The 21,011-nt window shown below is 41.5% G+C and overlaps 2 protein-coding genes across 3 annotated transcripts in view; one reads left to right on the top strand and one right to left on the bottom strand.

The window, feature by feature from the left end:
- Positions 1-20,024, top strand: part of ARL15 (ARF like GTPase 15) — a 246,547-nt gene extending 226,523 nt beyond the window's left edge. Inside the window, exon 8 of the transcript XR_013977203.1 lies at positions 18,990-20,024. The gene's annotated coding sequence lies outside the window, so the exon portion shown is untranslated. The remainder of the gene's footprint in view (positions 1-18,989) is intronic.
- The window catches only part of NDUFS4 (NADH:ubiquinone oxidoreductase subunit S4), a 46,138-nt gene continuing 25,836 nt past the window's right edge, over positions 710-21,011 (bottom strand). For both annotated transcript variants that reach the window (XM_080973272.1, XM_080973273.1), the window contains exons 3-5: positions 8,795-8,967; positions 6,376-6,449; positions 710-924 (exon numbers count right to left, since the gene is read on the bottom strand). In XM_080973272.1, the coding sequence (XP_080829398.1) occupies positions 821-924; positions 6,376-6,449; positions 8,795-8,967 (351 nt within the window). In that variant the 3' untranslated portion in view covers positions 710-820. The remainder of the gene's footprint in view (positions 925-6,375; positions 6,450-8,794; positions 8,968-21,011) is intronic.

Below are 21,011 nucleotides of genomic sequence, written 5' to 3'. Positions count from 1 at the left end.
GTCTACTGCCTCCTTCGTAATACTCAGAACACACTGGGTTCTGTCCAAGAGAATGAACCCCCCCCCCAAAAAAAATCTTCTCACAATGGCAACAGCATAGTCAGGTCCCTGGCAGCTGCCTGCCCCACTGTTGTGCATCAAGGGCAGGCAATGGCAGTGTTTTCTGTTGTGGTACTTAAGCATTACTGTGAGTGTACCTTCAAAGGCTAAAAACAAGATCTTGCAATATTTTCTCAATCAGACTGCAACTGAGGTTTATAGGAATGTGACACTTAATTCAGTCTTTCAGAGCTAGTCTTCAGATAAGGAATCTTTCTAGGAAGTCAGCTGTAGTGAAGTGAACTGGAAGATGCTCAGAGAAAATGCAGTTTACAAAACTGCTTAAAACAGTAAGCAGAGATCGCTTGCTGCCAGCACTTAAACAGATTAACCTCTTCTATATAAATAAGCGAAAAAACCAGAGGAACATCTACCAGCCTTTCTGTGTGAAAGGATGGACATTTATTGAACTATAAAATTACTCCAAAAGGCAAGGCTTGATCTTTAATGTTGCAGCTCATTTCAAACATTCCTTTTAATGAATTCCACGTACAGCAATTTCCTAGAGGTATGAACACCCCAAATCTCCTCTCTAAATATAGGGAAGTTTGTAACAGGTTCAATTGGAGACATCAAAAACATTTTAAATAGACACCACAAGATGCATGAGTAGTTTAAAGGTCAAATTTATTAGGAGATTAAGAGATGTATTATACATGAACTATAAATACAGCACAGCTGACTTTATTCACAGTCAGACGCAGAGACAGCCAATGCCAACCTATTTTGTGGACACCCTTGTTCTTTTGTTCCAAGAAAAGTTTGCACCATAAGACTTGGATTTAGGTTTTGGAATCCTCTGCTCTTGAACATCATAGCTCCAGCCTAGGAAAAAACATGTAGAGAATTCTAAACAACACACATGCACCCAATAACAGAGCAAGTGCAACACAAACAATTGCAACGTCAAGCTTTTAAGAGCTAACAAAAAAGAAATAACCAACATATTTGATATACTATATGTAATTACTAGCTTATTCTTTTGTAAAAGGCAGAGAACAATAATCCTTTAAGACAGATATGCCTTAAATGTGACCTCCACCTGTTCTCAGGTTTGTCAGATCTCAGGCACTGTGTGTTCCAATTTTCACCGCTCCTGCTGATAGACCAGCACCAACAGTTGACACATGAAGTCCTGTAATCTCATGCATCTACACCTCTCTTTCTGATGTCGGGCCAAGCTTTGAAAATATACATGGTAACAGGGTACCACAATGCCACAAGGAAGCCAGAAGGACAAGGAGGTGAGCTTGGGAGAATTTATTAAGCGGCCTTCTAATCAGAATCAGCTGCTCTGCAGACCACAGACACTGCCAACTCTCCCACTGCTTAAAAAAAAAAATCGGATGAAATCAAAGGACACTAATCTCTTACAGGGGTTTTCTCTCCCTGTAAACCTTAGTCCAGTTGCACCCATCAGATTCAGCACATGGAATTGCATATGATGGTAATACAGGGGTGGAACTGCTGACCACAGAAAAGAGATGGGGAGTCTCTTGCTGATAGATAGGGTTAAATGAAGGGCAGGCAATCTTGATAACAGACTATTCAGATACTCAGCAAAAGTGTAACACGGCCAACCTCTGTCAGTGAGCAGGTTCTAAAGGCTACCAGGGAGCAGAAGGGAGGGATGCTTCTTTCATTCTTATATACATCTTATGCATATAAACCCGGGCCAAAGGAATTCTGCATATGCTTTTTTTGTGCCCAAGTGTGTGTTTTGGACTTATGTTTCTGAGGTGGAGCTGAATATTTCAGAAGCAGTTTGCAATAAGCCATGAAGGTTGGTTTTCTGTTCAAGAAGACAACTCTACAGGATACCAATAGCAAACACTTAAAGTCTAGTTATATTCTACAAAAGATACAGAAAATTTGTCGTGACCAAGTTTGTAAGGCTGAGCTAATTTGCTTCCTTTAGAAAAAGTATTTGGCAGGCGATCCTGACAGTCACCTAAATATGCCCCATGTGGAGCCATAGCTCAGTGGCAAAGCACATGCTTCACGTGCAAAGAGGTCCCAGGTGTCTCCAGACATGGCAGGAAGGCTATCCTGTCTGAAACCCTGGAGAGCCACTGGCAGTCCGTGTAGCTTCCTATGTTCCCTAAGGTACATCAAGCCCTCCTACGAGCATAATACCAATACCCCATTTTCAGGAAAGGCAGGGGGGAAAGGGAGCATATTAAGAAACCAAGCAGAGAGGACAGATGCAGGTAGGCGATTTCAGTGCAGGATTAGATTGTGCTTTTATTGTTTCTGCTCTTCTATATTTCACCCAATATAAACCTTTAGCTGAATTTATAATAAGCACTGAAAGAGTAACATAATAAGTGAGGGGAAAGTCCAGAAGTATTCTCTAGAACTGAATCTTCCAAAATAAAGCTGCTTATTCCATTCCATCCCATCCCATTCTCTCTCTCTCTCTCTTTTGCTTTATTTCTGTGTTCCAAAATCTCCCCCCCCCCTTTTTTCTTTTTTTTTATTGGTTCCCACATATTGCATTATAATACAGATGTACCAAAGCCAACACCATTTCCTCCCCATCCCCCCATACCTTTACATTTCTATTTCCTCAATCCATCATAATATTTTCTCCTTCCTCCCACTTCCCTCTGCCCCCACTCGATTTCCTCCACATTATACAATTTACAATAATATTTGCATTCTACAATCTTCTCAAATCATCTATATATTATTATTATTATTATTATTATCTTTTCTTACTATTTTTTCTTCCATCCAGTACTTCACATTTTAATCTAGGCATATTAGTGTATCTTTTTTTTTGAGCGATATTTTGCCATATATTCATCAAAACATTTCCACTCCTTTTTTAATTTTTGATTTGACTGATTTCTTATTATAGCAGTTAATTTTGCCAAAATTAAATATTCATTTAGTTTACAAATCCATTCCACCTTTGTGGGTATAGTTTGTGACTTCCACCTAGCAGCAATCACTATTCTAGCAGCTGTACTTGCATATAGAAAAATTATCCCTCCCCCCCCACCGTGGTATCTCTTCATCTATCAATCCAAGGAGATTATGTCTCTGGTTTCTTTGTTATTGATATTTTCAACATCATCTTTAGTTCTTCATGTACTACTATCCAAAATTTCTTAATTTCCTCAAAGCTCCACCACATCTCCAACAGAGGTTGGATTTCAATTTGTATATCTTTGCCAACTTAACTGGCATTAAGTACCACCTATAGAACATCTTTACAAAATTTTCTTTAATTGTATATGAGGCAGTAAATCGTATATCCTCTCACCAGAGTTTCTCCCACTGCTCTAGATAGATAGTATGTCTGAGATCCTGAGACCATTTAATCATCGTTTCTTTCACTTCTTCCTCCATCAATTCCCAGTCCAATAAAAGATTATATGTTTTGGACAATTTCTTGTTATTCTGTATCACTGTGACGTTAAATTTTGAATCCTCTTTTGCAAATCCTTTCTTTTGATCTGAATTGAATATACTTCTAAGTTGTATATACTGCCATCTGTCAACTTCATATTGCCGTATGTCTTCATAGGATTTTAATCTGAGTTTCCCCTGTTCCTCTTCCAATAATTGTCTATATGTTGGCCAATTTGTCCTCATAGCATATGCCTCCAGCAGTGATATCCACCAAGGTGTCTGTGGCTCCAGATGTAATCTATATTTGTTCCAAACTTTATATAATGTACCTCTTAATATATGACTTTATTGACTTTTACTTTCTCGTAATTAAGAGAATCCGTATCTATTATTAAAACTTTCAAGATCCAATATATTAGTTTTATCCAATCTAATCCAATCTCTTACCCAAATTAAACATTCCACTTCATAATATAATTTTAATTCTCCACCAAACCAGATCCACCTATACATTAATGGACAATCTCTACTTGCCATCCATCAAACCCCTGCAGGCCAGGTTAAGCGTGCCATAAAATGACAATGCGGTGCATACACAACATACCCAAATAACCACGCTATATACCACACACATCACGGAAACCCCACAATAAAAGTCAGCTGATTGGATTGCTTCCTCTCAGTTCAGCTTCACACATCTAGTTCACTCCAAATAAGGATGAAAAGGAATGGCAGTATATGCTATTTCAAATGTCCTTTATGCACCCAGAATCTCTTTTGTACTGGGCCGGGGTAATAGCCATGTTTCCAGAGATCACCCAATTTTATAGGCGCAACTTCTTCAAGGGAAAAATCAGTGAAATGGCACAGACCAGCTTCTTCTTATCCCTTAGCCCAGTTAATGTCCTGTCACGCCGTGATCCCAGGGGAGCCCTCCTTCTCCCAGATAGGCAGGCATGAGCTTCTACTTGCCCTCTTGTGACTAAGCAGGGATGAGCAAAAATGCTCTGTGCACACACACAAAAAATAAAACCCTACAAATAGAAAAGGTGCTGAACTTCCAGTGTAAGTTAAAAATACCTTCAGCATAATTCTTTTCTGGGATTCGTTTAAGGAAAGTTTATCCTGAAGCAAAAAAATAATACGCTAAAAAGGGAGATATTAGACAGGCTTGGGTTTAGCACACTAGCCTTTATCCCTCTAGAGACAAGCTCAACTTTTGACTCTAGAATTTGAGAGTGAAAATGAGTTTAATGGCCCCTTGTTTCCCCGAGTGTTATAAACTAGCACATAATTTGGCATCCTTGCCAAGCAGCTCCAATCTCTGTGCTCAGGAGGCCTAGTTGTGGAATTAGTGAAACTTGTAGACCAAGATAAAGGTGCCCTGGCACCAGCAGAGGGGAAACCTTGTCCCTCGCCCGCATTACACTGGGCTGTAGGCCAACACTCTTGGTTCTTCACGTTAGCGAGTAGAGTACTAAGTTTCTTGTCAAATATTTGCAGGAAATGAGATAGATAAAAGGGTTTAATTTTTTGTGCCAACACTTAAGGAGCTGCAAATGCTTACAAGAAGTCCTCCTCCTCAGAAAGCCCTCAGACTATGCTAGGGAAAACTGACACATCTGAAGTGTGTTTTATTTCCGTTAGGAAGACGGCTAGTTGAACACTTTCAGCCTTACATAAATAGAGCCAGATAATAATAATAATAATCTGAAGATGGCTTTTTAAGAAGCGGTTTGATAACCACCTCTTTTAGCAGGTCTGGGAAGGCTCCTTCACGGAGAGAAGCATTCACAACCCTGCAAAGCTCATCGCCCAGCCCTTCCTGGCTAGCTTTTATAAGCCGGGGTGGGCAAGGATCAAGGAGACAGATGATTGGTTTCATTCGTCCAAGCAGCCAGTCCACATCCTCAGAGGTAACAGATTGGAATTGATCCCACGCAACTTGACTAGACAGGCTCGGTATCGGAAGCCAGCTTCCCAGTTTGCAAAACTGTAAGGATGTGTGCCCCACACTGACTTGTGAGCCACATCAAACTATTGTGCTTTAAGTCACAGGGCTTAAGCCAGTCCTTTACAATATGCATTTGCATACAGACTCATCTTTTTTAATCTATTTTTCCAAATTCAAATTTCTCGCAGTAGCAAAGAATTAATCCTCATGGTGTCTGTAAAATCAACTGTGTTCCTTCACCTCTGAAGGTCAGGCAGCAAAACACAAGGAATATATTATCCCGCATGCTTCCAGTAGAATGGGGGACTAGAATGGACAACTCTGAAGACATCTGGTTATGTCAGCAAAGTTGCACAATAATGCAATGCTGCCTCTTGCTCAGTCATAGGAAATCTTAATCACTAGGGAAAATGTGGCTTAGGACAGCAAAAGTCAGGAAACAAGGCAATCCCTGAGTCAGGCATAAGCATTCAACACTGGGTGCCACTCACCACCTGGCCCAGGGAGGGATCTGATGGGCTCTATAAAGGACTACTGCCGCTGCTGGGCAGATAGGGCTCTGTTTTGTTTTTTGTTTAAACTGCTGTTATTTTTTTACCTATGTCATTTTAAACTGTAATATTAATGCTGTATTCTTAGTTTTAGATTTTGATTTATGTGGAAATTGTTTCCCATTTGGCTGTGTATTTTTTTGATGTGGTTTATTTATTGTTTATGACTTATAATTATGTAAATCTTGTGATGCTGTAAGCCACCTTGAGCATTGTTTTTTTAACTGTGGAACGGCGGCATACAAATAAAAAATTATGATGGTGATGATTATGGAGAAACCTGCCAGGGATAGTTGTGGAGCACAACTGGGTAGAGCACTTGGTGGGTAGGAGAACAATGGATTCCTCTTTCCCATGCAGAAGCAGGCAGTGTCCCACCAAAGCACTGCATGGAGTATGGTCTGCACATACCGTTTTTTTCAGCGAAGGCTATAGCAGCTTCTTTCGTAGAAAAGGTCATCAACACATTGGACAGAGGATCCGCGCTGCAAAATACCAATGTTTAGTTATTTATTTGCTTAAAACATTTTAAATACCACTCTCTATCACACTAGATTTTAGTGTGGTATATACACACCATCTCTCTCTCACTCACAAACAAACTACAATTTTCACATTTATCAAAATGCCATGGGGGGGAAAAAGGGTTCTGCCTGGCACTGTTATATTTAAGAGCAGTATTAGTGCTGACAGTGGAGAAGACATTCTATAACCTGGGTCTCATTGCTGAGAAAGCCCTTCCTTGCAGGCTGTCTTTGTACTAGTGATGGAAGAGTTATGTGGAGGGAAAGAGTCTTGGCGGATGATCTTAAAAAACAGGCATGTTGACATGGGAGTAGGAGCTCCTTTAGGTATAGTCCCTGAGCCATTTAGGGCTTCAAAGATTAAGGACTAGCACTGTGCAGTATTCCAGGCAACAGTTATCAGAGCATGGGTCACTGGGGCCAGCCTCCCTCCATTCGGAAGTGGCTGGACTGCTGAAAAACATTGTATGCCACAGAAGTCATTTGGACCTCTAATGACAGTGCTGGGTCTTAACTGCTTTCATACATTAAAAAACATGGGGAGGGGATAAAAAGGAACATTGTGGGACAGCACAAGAACCAAAGGGTTGAATAGAAGTCTCCCAGTCTCTTGAAAATACAAAATGCAGCAAGGCAATATAGAGCGAAAAATATGGTAATCATAATAGAAGCATTTAATCAGGCTAGCTCTAACCAAATATTTGTACTTGAGGCATGATAAAAGTTTTCTGCCTCCGGCTTCCTGTCCTCCACGATCCCCAATAGCTGCAGACGGGAATGCATTTTGAGGTGTCAGAAAAAAGAAAGAAGACAACAATAAAAGGTAATTACTTTTTTCTACTCTCATTTCATATTTCTAGAGAGAAGGCTGAACCACGAAAGGGCCAAGAATTCTTAGCCTTCCACTTTCTGAATTAGCCAAACCTCCAGCCCACAGCAACCCCAAATGCTAAACATATGCAGTACATCTTTTTTTCAGAATGAAATACCCCCACCACAATAACTAAAACAGAACTTTCTGTGCCAGCAAGAGAAGCACGGTGAATTCTCAGAATTTATGAGAATACATTATAGAGCTTCTAAAATTTATATAAAAACTTATCCCAAGGTCACAACCTTTCACTGAGGACAGAGGACATAGTTGCATCATTATTAAAACGGTGTTTTGGCATGCAATATGCAGATGCCTGCAGAATATTCAGTTATCTTCTTTGGAGATACTGAACTAACTTGCTAACTTTATATGCAAAGACTGATTGTGAACATGATTTTTTTTTTACCATGCCTTTTAAACACAGAATTGAACATAATTCTGTGGAGATGCTACTGTCATACAAACATACACCAACTCATTTTGGAGGTCACTCAGTATCAAATTTGGTGGAGAAGGAAATCGAAGGTATTTTCCAGCCCCTTGTAGTCTGCCTTGGGCGACAGCAATTTAAATATGTTACTGAACATATTTAGGGCAGCAGAGTGAGCTCCATTATCAGTGTCACTGCAACACACACTTATTGTAACTGTTGCTGAAATTTAAGTTCATTGAATTGCTAAGATCTCTTCTCAAATGTGCAGTGAAAGATCCTCCAAAATCTAATTTCAGACTGAATCTGCTACCAAAATAATACTTAGTTGTTGTTATTTTACTACATTCCTATCCCACCTTTCCTCTAAGGTGCGCATGATGGCATACAGGCTCCCCTATCCCCATGTTATCCTCCCAACCACCCTGCAAGGTAGGTTAAGCCAAGAGATTGCGACTGGCTCAAATTCACCTGATGGGTTCATAGCTCAGTGGGGATTTGAAATCTGGTCTCCCAACGAGCATTGCAAATATAATGCTTCATGTGTTTATTTAAATAATTTCAGTACATTATCTTGGTAATCTTTCAGTCCCTCAATACAGTGGATCGTGAGTATTGTGCTCATATTACAGATGGGGAAATTAAGGCTCAGAGCTAGTGCCATGCCTCTGTACTTGGAAGTGTCTAACTTGCTTGCTTTGAGAGGAGGCAAAAGAAAGCCCTCTTGAGGCACAGGCAGTTCTGCATTAGCAGAAACTGAGCATGGACCTTGGAATTAGAATGTCCCATTTAAGCAGTAACACTAGTGGCAGCCAGAAGATCTGCAACAGTCTGTCTACCAAGCCCCACTGCAATATCAGCCGATGGAGTCTTCGGAGATGGTGAAGGCAGACAGACGAGAGAATGTGGAAGGGTTTGCTAGATTCAAAAGGCCAGAGAATAAAGCTCCATAGCACTCAACAGCCTACCAGCTATGGAACTTGCCAGCTATTTTATACTTACGAAGATGCCCAGCCCATCAGTGGGTTTTCCCAGCGCTCCCTTGTGTCAAATTCTATCTTCCATTTTTTTGTGTTGTTAACACCAGCTTGCATGGCATTACGGGCTGGAACAAAAATGTGAACTTTTCTGGTTTTGATATGCTCCTCTGGTACACCTGTTAAAGGTGCAATGTCCTGGGGGGAAAAAGAAAAAAGAAGAATAAACAAATATGACCTGGGTAAGACTAAACAGGTTACTTTCCTCTTCTTAAAATATGTCATTTCCATCCAGGGAAATGATACAACCAATCCAGAAGAAAGAGGTTTATCACTTCTGGGTTGGATTTAACCAGCTGCTCTCACTAGTGCAGATCTGTGCATTTTGGTAGTGTAACTGAGCTTTCCTTCCTCTGCTTCCCCACATGACATGGCAGGGAGGAGAGGGGAGACCGTTCTATCAAGCAATGAGAAATGCTTGCACTGACTGAGCAATCTCCTTAGTGCTACGTAGAATTCCTCCCTCTGAATTCAACTAACCTGCAGGAAAACACTCTTTTGAGACTCTCTTTGCTCTCTGTAGAGTCTTGTTTGAATCCCAATAGAAGTGGATGAGACGTTTAGACATCGGGGGTTGCAGAGATGGATTTGAATGGGCTGCTGTAAACCTATTTTCCTGTGGCTGTCAGTGCTGAGCATCTTGTTTTGGACTAGCTGTACCAACCTCGGTCATTGCTGCTTGGTAGCAAGTGGTGTATGGGCAGGTGTGGAAGGATATGGTTTCAACCTGACAAGTCAGACATTCCAAACTAGGTTGAGGCAAGTATTTGGGCAAGATTACTTAAAAACATTTACTTCATAGACAGTTTTGGATGCCATACTGAGGCTCCTGAATACTTTGATAAAGCAGTTATGAATTGTAACACAATCTGGTTGAAATCTAAAGACTTGCAAGTGCACTCAAAGATTTCCAGATCTATACCAGGGTTCTCTCTCCTCCTCCAAATGCAGTTTCCTGTGCAGCATCAGAGGCTATTTCAAAGGGTTCCCAACTTTCAGGAGTGTTTTTTGGGGCTGTGAAGGGGTTTGCAATAGCAGCAGAAACATTCAAACAGCCTGCAGTATTCATATAACCCTCTTGGATCCTAAGCATTGCTGGAAGAAATTAACCCAGTTTAAAATATAATCTGTCTTGTTGTTGCTACGAAGCAGCATTGCAGAAAAGAGGGTGCCTCCCATGTTACTTTTTATTAGTAAAAATTTGTTTTTTTAAAAAAAAATATGCTGAGTTATTATTATTCAGGTTTTTTAAAAAGGCACATAGTGGGAAACTGAAAAGTCAGTGTAACCAGTGTTAGAAAGCTAGATCTATGAGCTAGGCGTGGAATAGCTCCTAAACCAAGGGTGCAGTTGCCAAAACGGAATGTCTAGTTGCCATTTTGAGCCAGACAGCTTGGAAAATGTATTTTTCAATACGACTTTTTGGTTCCTGAAACATGTTCTGATTGCGCACATAAAATATCACAGATAAAATTCTACAGGATGTGTTGCCAGTGTGTGAAAACAGTCAAGATCCAAGGATCCACAGGCATGCATGGGTCACAAGTGGCCACTAGCCAGGTGTAAAATGTGCCTGGTGAATTTTGAATGCTGCTAGGAACTTGCTGTAGGCAATAGTGTCATTGTATGCATTCTGTTAAGGTTTGAGAGGGGAAAGGCAGCAAGAAGGCTGGATTGTTGGAATGATGGTGTGGAAAGAGGGGGTTTGGCTGTATGATGCAAGGAGTGGGCCAAATCTAACCAACAGGAAGGTATCCATCTCAAGCCCTTTGTGTTACCTGCTCCCCGCCCTTTATTCAATTATGTGCGAGATCCTGCTGGACAGAGAACTGTCTCTTTACACTGGTGCGGTGGTATTATATCCATTTCAAGCTCTTGTGACTGGGTCAGGCTATGAAAGTAAACTTTACGGAAAGCCTCTCAGCAGTTCTCTATAATTTGCACAGCAATCCTAGTCCTTTAACAGCTGTTGACAAAAAAAAGTGTGGATCATCAAATACTTCCTGCAGAAGCCACCACATTAAGCTAGCAGAAGTAACTCAAAACTGCCGCCTACTTAGATTCTTGCATGCACAATGCCAATGGGAGAGGCTTGGACTGTCTTCCGCTGCCTTTCTCCAGGAACAAAAGGCTGATCTGGTACAGGTCCAACTGCAGGCAGACAGAACTAATCCAAACCAGTGATGACATGACTTAAATTTGAGGAGGCAAACAAGTCTAAATAGCACATTGGGATTTTTAAAATAAGCCTCCAGCTACCAACTTCAGAGTCTCTTCTGTCACAGAGTTTAAAAGCTCTTCATATTCTCACCAGACCATCCTTAGAAAGAAAGAAAACAGGAGGCCCGTCTTCTATCCCCTTCCTCCCCTTTTTTTGCTTCACTTTATAAAATAAACTCAGAGAGATCAGTCACAACTGCCAAGTGTGAAATGTTTGTCTTGCATTTAGAACCAAGGAGGGGGGGGGAAACCCCACAGGAAATTACAACAACGCACAAAAGCTGAGCTCAGACTACCTAAAGCAAACTGTCAAAATATTTTAACAATTTAATCATAAATGTTTTCTTTGAGTGCAAGTAGTGTTTATGTTGAATACCAGTCTAGTCATAATATGAAGACACACCAATTATTAGTCAAAATGTTGCAACACACAAAACTACATTCTCTCCTGACAGATTGGCATTTGATGGCTAAAAAAAGAAATATCTGAAAAGTTGTTTGGTTGGGCAACCAATTGTCAGGCTTCACACAACGTGTTTTACCTGCAGAAAAAAATAAGGCGAGGCTTGATTGTTCCAACATGTCTGTTTATAGAAATCAACTAGCAATAATACATCCGCTTTCATATTAACATATCCTTGGGATTAGGACATATTAAAAAAAGAAGGTGGGGGGAATCCTTTATAGGTCACCGACTAAAAGGAATCCAGTTCTCATTAACTTCCAAAAGGTGAGGCATTTTTTAAAAAACCAAACAAACATGAAAAACGAAGTAGAAGATATTAAGGAAGAATAAAAATGCAAAACTCATTTTTACTGGTTTGAGGGTGTGTCAGATATATTCAAATGATACGATTCAAGTCTCTTTTTTGTTAGAGAGACAGAGATGGAGTGGTGTGTTTGTACACAAGAGGGTTTCTGTTTTCGTTTAACAACCAAGCGGCACATCAATTTCATGAAATAAGAAAAAATGCTCTTTACAACAAAGCTTACAGGAGGCTTCAGCATGAGCTGCCCAGCTCTTTGGGGAAAAGGCAGAAGATCAACGGAAGGCAAGGAAGACACGAGCAAAAGCACACTATTTGGGTGGCCTGAAGGCAACAAGTATTTTGGCTGGAAAAGCGAGAGCCAGAAAGAATATCCCAATCTCCTCCACCAAGTGTGACAGATCAGTGCGCAGGGTATATGCATGGTCTTAAGTGACAGAGATCCTGGGTTCTGGTCTCTCAGCTTTTCTTTCCCCTTTCAAGCAGCACAAAGCCATCAAGAGTGGTTGCTGACTACATCAGACTGGGCCAACATCAAGGAAATAATCTCTTCCCTTCCTCACACCCTCAGCATAGTTTCCATTTCTCCAACTGACCATCTATGTTGGGAGCTCAGCTGTTGGGGAAGACAACATGGCCCTTGCCCTTGCAAGCACGTGTTGGGAGTTTGCTGGCTCCAGGGGTGACCTACTACAACCTGCAAGCTTGCTTTTGTGTCCTCTGCATCAGGTGTGGGGAACCTTTGGCCCTCCAGATGTTGCTGGACTGTAATGCCCAGCAGCCTGAGCAAGCGGGGCCAAGGATGATGGAAGTTCAGCAGCATCTAGAGGGCCAGAGGTTCCCCATAGCTGTTCTACGTGCTCATCAAGTAAGGAAGCACTGTTTAACCAGTTCAGTGTTACTCATAACTGCAGAGCAGGTGGGGGAGACGAGCCTCTGCAGGCATATTTTCCACATCTATTTCCTACGCCAGTAATATTGAATTATTAAAAGAATCAAAGAGAGAGTTGCAGGGGCTATGTGGCGGAGCCCTGGCAGCCATGTTTGGTGCATGTGAAAAGGGGCTGTACCATCTCTAGAATGGACCAGGATGCCCTTTGTGTATGGAGACCAGTGTGCATGAAGAGCGCCATGACCACTGAACACACAGGTGGCAGTGGCAGCAGGGGGGGCACATATGACTACTGAGTGCACTTGGAGAGGCAGCATAAAGCACCCCACAACCACCACCCCTTAAATTATTTCCAATGTAAAAATGCAGCATCCCAAAAAGTAACGCTGCCTATTTGTTTGCATTTATTTATTCTCTCTCGCACTTCTCCATGAAGCACTTAGAATCACAGAATCATAGAGTTGGAAGAGACCACAAGGGCCATCGAGTCCAACCCCCTGCCAAGCAGGAAACACCATCAGAGCACTCCTGACATATGGTTGTCAAGCCTCTGCTTAAAGACCTCCAAAGAAGGAGACTCCACCACACTCCTTGGCAGCAAATTCCACTGTCAAACAGCTCTTGCTGTCAGGAAGTTCTTCCTAATGTTTAGGTGGAATCTTCTTTCTTGTAGTTTGGATCCATTGCTCCGTGTCCGCTTCTCTGGAGCAGCAGAAAACAACCTTTCTCCCTCCTCTATGTGACATCCTTTTATATATTTGAACATGGCTATCATATCACCCCTTAACCTCCTCTTCTCCAGGCTAAACATGCCCAGCTCCCTTAGCCGTTCCTCATAAGGCATCGTTTCCAGGCCTTTGACCATTTTGGTTGCCCTCCTCTGGACACGTTCCAGTTTGTCAGTGTCCTTCTTGAACTGTGGTGCCCAGAACTGGACACAGTACTCCAGGTGAGGTCTGACCAGAGCAGAATACAGTGGCACTATTACTTCCCTTGATCTAGATGCTATACTCCTATTGATGCAGCCCAGAATTGCATTGGCTTTTTTAGCTGCCGCGTCACACTGTTGGCTCATGTCAAATTTGTGGTCAACCAAGACTCCTAGATCCTTTTCACATGTACTGCTCTCAAGCCAGGTGTCAAGCCACTTCTTTTATCGCTCTGTGGTTTTCCATACTATATACAGTGGTACCTAGGATTAAATACTTAATTTGTTCCGAAGGTCCGTACTTAACCTGAAACTGTTCTTAACCTGAAGCACCACTTTAGCTAATGGGGCCTCCTGCTGCTGCTGCGCTGCCAGAGCACAATTTCTGTTCTCATCCTGAAGCAAAGTTCTTAACCTGAAGCACTATTTCTGGGTTAGCGGAGTCTGTAACCTGAAGCGTATGTAACCCGAGGTATCACTGTACAAGAGGTGGTAGCCAACTAAGTCATGCTCAATCCACTGAAACAAGCGAACTTAAGTGGATTGATTTCAATGAGTCTACTCTTGTGTATGACTTAGCTGGCTATCAATCAAAAAAATTTCCTCAGTGTCAGAAACTCCCCAACCCTTTTTTTGCAAAATCTATTGCTTTTGTGAGCGGTCAGCTACAGCTTTGAAAAATATGTTCTACCTGCCAATCAGCTCCCACCTTCCCTATTTGCTAATATTTGTTCAAACTCACAAATGACTCCCAGCCCGCTTGTTGCCCCCCTGCACATACTATCATATTGCCCTCTTTTTTTCCATACTACCCAAAACACGTGCAAGGACTTCAGGACCACAACTGTTCCAGAAGTGTGAAAATGCATAGTCCTGATGTCCTTGTATCTTTTTTTTTTTTAAGAAGAAAAATTAAGTAATATTAGGGATGAGAGCCTTGCTCACATGGAACATAGCTCCTGGAGTTGTCTGGGTGGAATGCTCGCTTCACAGCTCACATTCCACTCATACTCTCTTTTCTACCGCCCCCTCCCCACAGTGTACCAGTGCTAAGCAGAATAAACTTGCTTCACTGCTTGCATTCTATTCAGCCAGTCCCACCTCCAAATGTATTTTGAGGCCAAGCCAATTGCTCACTTTTGTCCCGACTCCAGTGTTACCTCTCCCTTCTTTGCGCCTGCACAGAGGCTTCAACTGCTGTCTGCTCATCCCCAGAATCCTCCAAGTGCCCATGCAGCTCAGTTTCTCCCGATTTTTTGGCTCCCCCACTCTTTCCCCCCTCCCGCAACATTGTACGCTTTCCTCCCCAGTTCCACAAAACTAAATGGTTTAGTTTGATATATCTCAACAGTTTCCCTAGGCTTGTTCCTGCGCCCACCTCATTTGCATGTGGAGACACCAAGAAGCATGATAGTATCATAAGCTTACACACTCTCAAATTTGCAAAAAATAGCAGGTTTTTAAGGAATTTTCTGTGTTAGCTTCTGCAGTACACAAATCATGGCTGCTTCTTTTTTTGCAAACACGTGCAGGTAGGGAAATCCTCCTACAAAGTGTGTCATATTTTTTAAGATACTTGAACAGGTAAATCTCTGTTTTACATTGTCAGCTGCAAGTGAGAAGATACGATTATACGGGACTCACCATCTCTATGGGAAAAGCATGCCATGGAGGCCTTCTGTTTACCATGGTTGCTAAACATGCATAGGTCTTTAGACTACCACTATACCAGGTGTTCTTCCCAGGTGCTTTCCTCACATCAAAAGTGAAAGTACAGACCTGGTACACATGGCGTTTTGGATTATAATCTGTGGGTTGTAGCCAACAGTGGTTTCATGCTAGCAGAAAGTGCTTGTCCATGGCAAGACTCCATTCTTATCTTCTTCAGCCCTCTGTACCGAAATACCACATGCTACTCCAGAGAGTCACCCAGCTCTTAACAGCAGGCCTGTGGGGAGCAGGAAGCTGCAGTGGGTAGATCGGAATTGATATTCTTGCACAAGCGGAAGTGTTTTCTATTAGAATTAGGTCACCACTTAATGCAATCACATTTCTGTCCTTTATATTCTCATAAGACATAGTAATCATAACTTTTCTCCTTCCCCAGTTCTGAGCAACAGCGAATCGTCCCCTGCCACCCCAAATAGCATCTTTTGTTGGTCCTGAGTACATGGAAGATGTGCTCTAGATAGAGGCCAACTGCTGTCTGCAGTAGCCGGACTTGCAAAAGAAGCCAAGGGAACTCTGGAGAGGAATCTCCTTCGTGAGTCGGTGGAGGAGGATAGAATCCAGTCTCTCCTCTCCCCAGAAATGGATGGGGAAAGTAGGTCACAAGAAGGGGATATTTCTACTGAAAAGCAGCACATCAGAGATGAGGGCTTCTTCACTACTGGAAGTTAAACACTAAAGAAAGCTACACTATGTCTTAGGTGCACAGCATCAAGTCTCTCTTTGCCTTACCCCCCCCCCCAATCAAGTCAATCCACTGCAGGGCCTTTACTGTAGTTATTTTAAAACTAGTGTATAGCTTTACAATAGGACTATGCTGCCCTTGGAAGATTTGTTATGCTTAAAAATTACTTCTAATGAAGAAAAAGGTCTAGTCTAACGTGAAAAAGTCAAGCCGTAGATACCATGGTATTTGACTGGCTGCAACTAAAGAGAAAAAAAAAAACCCTTTAGTGGTGGCAAGGGATTTATCCTTCTGAAAGCCTCTTTTTCAGAGCAAGAAGAAAAACAGGGCCTGCTTTAATAATTTAAAATAGCTGCATGATGCTGCTAGCTCGTTGTACTTTTGATTCATTACAGCCAAAGTTTCCATGCCTTCTGGGAATACAGCAATTGTTTATTGATATCTCCCCTCCCCTCTCCCCACATACACACTCCTCCCTCCCCCAGTTTAAAGCTGGCAATTGAACAGACAGTTGTTTAGGACAATGAGTTTCTGGATTGTGAAGCCCTGAGTTGTCCTGACACAGAATTGCTGTTTTTGCTTGCACTAGACATGTAAGGTACTGTAGCATTGCTGAGCTGTTGCCAAAGATATGGAATAAAGGCTTGGCATCTCTCACATACTTGACACCTAAAGAGCACAGAAGCTCTAAAATTCCTATTCCCTGTAGGCGCACTCTCAGTCTAGACAAACTGATTTCTCACACTTTGAAAATGCATTACAACACTCTATTGTGATCATTTCATCCACACAGCTTCAGCTACTGACAGAAGAACCTGTCCTTTTAGCGACATTTCAATGGGCTAAAGCTCCCGCTTCAAGACGCCATTAAAAACAATATAATACTTGAAAAGAACTAAGTCCAACTCTCTACTGTGTCTCCAGCGCTTTGTTCCGAGTTCAAGTTCTCAGTGAAAACTACCTGTGAACCAACTTTCTGAAACAAAGATGTTGGGAAAGAGTTGGGGTTTTAAAATTTATTTTAAAAAATACCTTTTTGTATATTTAGCAGTATTGTGCTTAACAATTCCAAGCTTTCTGTGTCCATTCATTTTCAAATGCTGACAGGAGAGCACCTGTGGGATTTCTTTGATATTATGTTGGGGGGGTGTATCTTCAAAATACAGAAAACAAAAAACTGGTGCTTTGTATATATAATGAACTAGAATCCTGTTTGGCATGACAGATGATTCTTTCCATTTTGAAGCAGGTTTTCAGGTGGAGTGATATAAGAGAGGCGCTTTTAAGAACAGGGAACAAAAAGAGGAATTTTAATAACGAAATACCTCATAACACAACTGTAAAACAACAACAGCCGGAAACCAATTTCTAGGGTTCTAACCTTTAATTTTCACTCAAAGCAGAAGAAGTGGGCTACTTTTAAATTAGATCACTCCCTCCAAAATCATGGAAGAAGTTTCATCTTTAGTGTTCTGCTTCATTTCTGAGAGTAACTGTATTACTTCAGCCACCTTGTTATGGGGAAAATTAGTAATGTAAGCTTTTAGACAATGATATGGCCACAGGGAAGAAACAGTAGCAAACCCACCCTCCTACCCCACAACCTCTGGGCATCAGCAGTTTTTGTTTCATGAAATCAGGAACATATAACAATTTCACATCTGCATAACGACAGAGCACACAAATATGACCACAAGAGATTGTACAGAACCCATGAGAGCAAATATCTACTGTTTAACATTTTCCTCCTCTCTAAATAAAAGGAAGCCGGGAACAAGCAATGGGAAGTTGATGTCAAAATGCAGAAAACCTCCCAGCAAGCTTCCAGCAGCCACCCAAGATTCAGAGCCTTGCTAGTTGCCCTCTTTTCAATGCCAGAATTTCACACATTTCAATGACCATTATGACTTCAAAGAATCAAATTTTCATCATTGTCCATCATCTGCCGGTTGATTTGTATAAAAGGGTTCTTCTGCATGCACTCCAGACAAAAGCCCCCTAACTTCCATTATACCAAGTTTAAAAGTTCTGTTTGTGACAGTTGTGTCTGTGGTAAATTAGGGTAACACTGAAGGAGTGCAGCTGCTCTGCAGGAGCCTCCTTTCTGGCCCCATTTCACTTAAATAAAAAACTGAATAATTAGCCTCTGCCTTTATTAAACCACACTGGACTTAGTAATTACTTCCGGTTGCCCAACCTACTTAACCTCCACAGTTTATACTTTTTTATATATAAAGATGGGGACTGAAGAGATGGTATCGCTACTTTAGATAAGTTTAGACAAATTTGCTAGCATGCCTCATATTTGAAATAGACCACTAAGATGTTGCAACGGAGTTAGTTAAAACAGACTGTGCCAGGACAAGCACTGGAAGTTTAAAAACAAAGTTCAAGAGCATGGAGTTGAAAAACATATGACTGGGACAACTGTGGATAACTACTGTGTCTGCCTCTATGTACTGCTCCTGAAAATTGTTTGCGTGACTTTTTGAGGGTGAAACAGTTTCATTTCTCAACGCTTTTCCCTATTGTCTTCTGGGATGAGGTTTGAGGAAGGGAAGTCTGCAGAATAAACACTAAACATGAGCAGGTATGTAACTAATAGATTCAAACAGCACAAGCAATGGGGAAGCGCATTAGCCTTCAAGAAAGTACTTACTATACCCAAACGCTTGTCTTTTTGCTACATAGACATTCATACAGTAATTCTGGGTTGATTCCCACATAGAAGGCAGCTGTGGTTTTTCTCCATTTGATCCCTTCTGTCTATCTCCCAATAGGGAATCTTTGGGAGAAATGTCAGCATGCTGTACAAAGATATTGTTAGCAGTGGTTTCCATAAATACTGTGGTGGAAAAAATTCTGTCAATCACTAACATTGCTGCTGGCCTGGTTACTGTATCTATGTATAACCCAGCTCATGCTTGTATTTCCCCACAGGCACCTGGAGATGACCAGGAGGGAACGAAACACCAAGCTTCCATGCATCACTGGGCACTGATCTGCCCAGAAATAGCATCCTACCTGAACCATTTGCAATGCAATGGCTTCCCTGCCACACAAAAGTACTGAAGGAACAGCATCAAGGCAGGGGTGAATATTAAAGAGCAATTCACACAAGTGAGCTCTACCACAGTTCCTACTCATAGTTTTCATATTCTTGACAATCCAGTCCAAGTCTCACCCATATATGCAAATGTGCACAAATGAGAATGCAAAATATGGCTGAAGATTTGCTATCAACTTACTTCTCCTTTGCCCATCCTGTGTTAACTAGTGGGGCAAAATATTAGAGACCTGAGATCCCATCTTGATGACAACCCAACAAGAGTTGTCGCTGAATTTTCCCTAAAGAAAAAACAGCAGGAGGAACCAAAGAAAGCAAAAAGAGAATTTCTGACAGAGGGGATCAGCCCCCCATTTTCAGGGACGATTTGCAAATTACTTCCTTCCCCCTTTTTGCGAATACCTATGGCGTTTCAATAATGCATTAAAAAAGCATAACACACTAGGGCTTATCCACACTTCCTCTGGCCCCACTGCTATCTCCCAGGAAAAACAGCTCTTTGCTCTTTAATGCTCAATTTCAGGTATCCAAGAGATGTCACATGATCGGAGATTGAAGAGATGTGTCTGTAGGCTCTTTGGTTTTAGCCATACTATCAGCCATAAGAATAATCTATAAGCTTAACAACCCAGCACCACCCACAGCATGACACCAACACAGGCATCAGTAGCATTAAAATTTTTTTGAGGGAGAGGGACCATCAAACCAAGACTACCGTACTTCTCTTTTGCCCGTTTCATATAACTAATTAGTGAAACAGTAATGTTTGCTTTTGTGTCCCTCTTGTGTTCTCCCTCCCCTGCAACTATAACAAAAACAGAGAAAAAGTCTAAGCCCTGGTAACCCCTGAAATATTTGGTGCTTAAGAGATTTCTTTAAAAATAAAAAAATCACCACTGCTGTATTTATCCACAGGTACACTAAGATCCTGCCAAAAATATTTCTAACTACCTGTGCACATTAAACCCTTCCATACAATTTCATCAAGAGAATGAGGTGTTTGGAAATTGGGAGTTATACCCCTACCACAGAAAGAAAGGAATAAAATTGCTTGCTTTGCAGGCAGACACCCAAATTTTTCATCCACTCCAAACACACACACACACACACACACACACACACACACAGGCTTTAAGTATATGTATTTCTTGCTTGACAGTTTTTCAGACAAAACACAAGAAAACCAGCAGCGAAGTTCAATACAAAAGGAACTGTCAGATTAGATATGCAGGCAGAAAGATAGATTTCTGAATTTTCATCTTCCCCAAAAGAAGCACCATGCTACACAAACCTGAGAAAGGCCAACCATGAGCAATTTCCCACCAAATATGCTCAGTTGCAGATTCTGGCAGTTTGCCACTGCTACCTTGCTGCTGCCATTCTGTGCCACAATGAGCATTATTTTCTGCTTTAAAAATCAGGAAATAATGGTTAAAAAGAAGAAACTATGACTATAGAACAGCTAAGGGGAGTTGCACAGGATTTCTTTTGACTCCATTGTATAGCAAACCATTTACACTGTTGACCAAAAACACAGCTAGCAATGGCCTCCACAAAGCTGACAATGAATCATAGAACTGTAGAATAGGAAGGGGGTCTGGGGGTCATCTAGTTCAATCCCCTGCAATAATATTCTCTATCATCCTCATAACTTATCTTGTCATCCTGAGATGCATGGAGCAACTATTGAGGTGTTGTTACTCTTTATATAATTAGAATGGTGAAATGGGGAGAGAAATGGGGAGCTAGCTTCATCCACTTTGTCAAATTCCCATTGCCCTCCATGCGCTGGGGTTGCAGAGTCTGCTGTGCTCATGGAGGCTCTCCCCACAATTTAGTATTCTGATCATGCAGGATTATACCTAAACATGGCTAAAGTGATCGATGAACCTGCG

This window comes from Podarcis pityusensis, assembly GCF_964106645.2.
Source record: "Podarcis pityusensis genome assembly, chromosome: 11".
Taxonomy (NCBI): Eukaryota; Metazoa; Chordata; class Lepidosauria; order Squamata; family Lacertidae; genus Podarcis; species Podarcis pityusensis.
The sequence above is the reverse complement of the archived record's forward strand: the minus strand, read 5'-3'. Positions and strand labels throughout refer to the sequence as shown.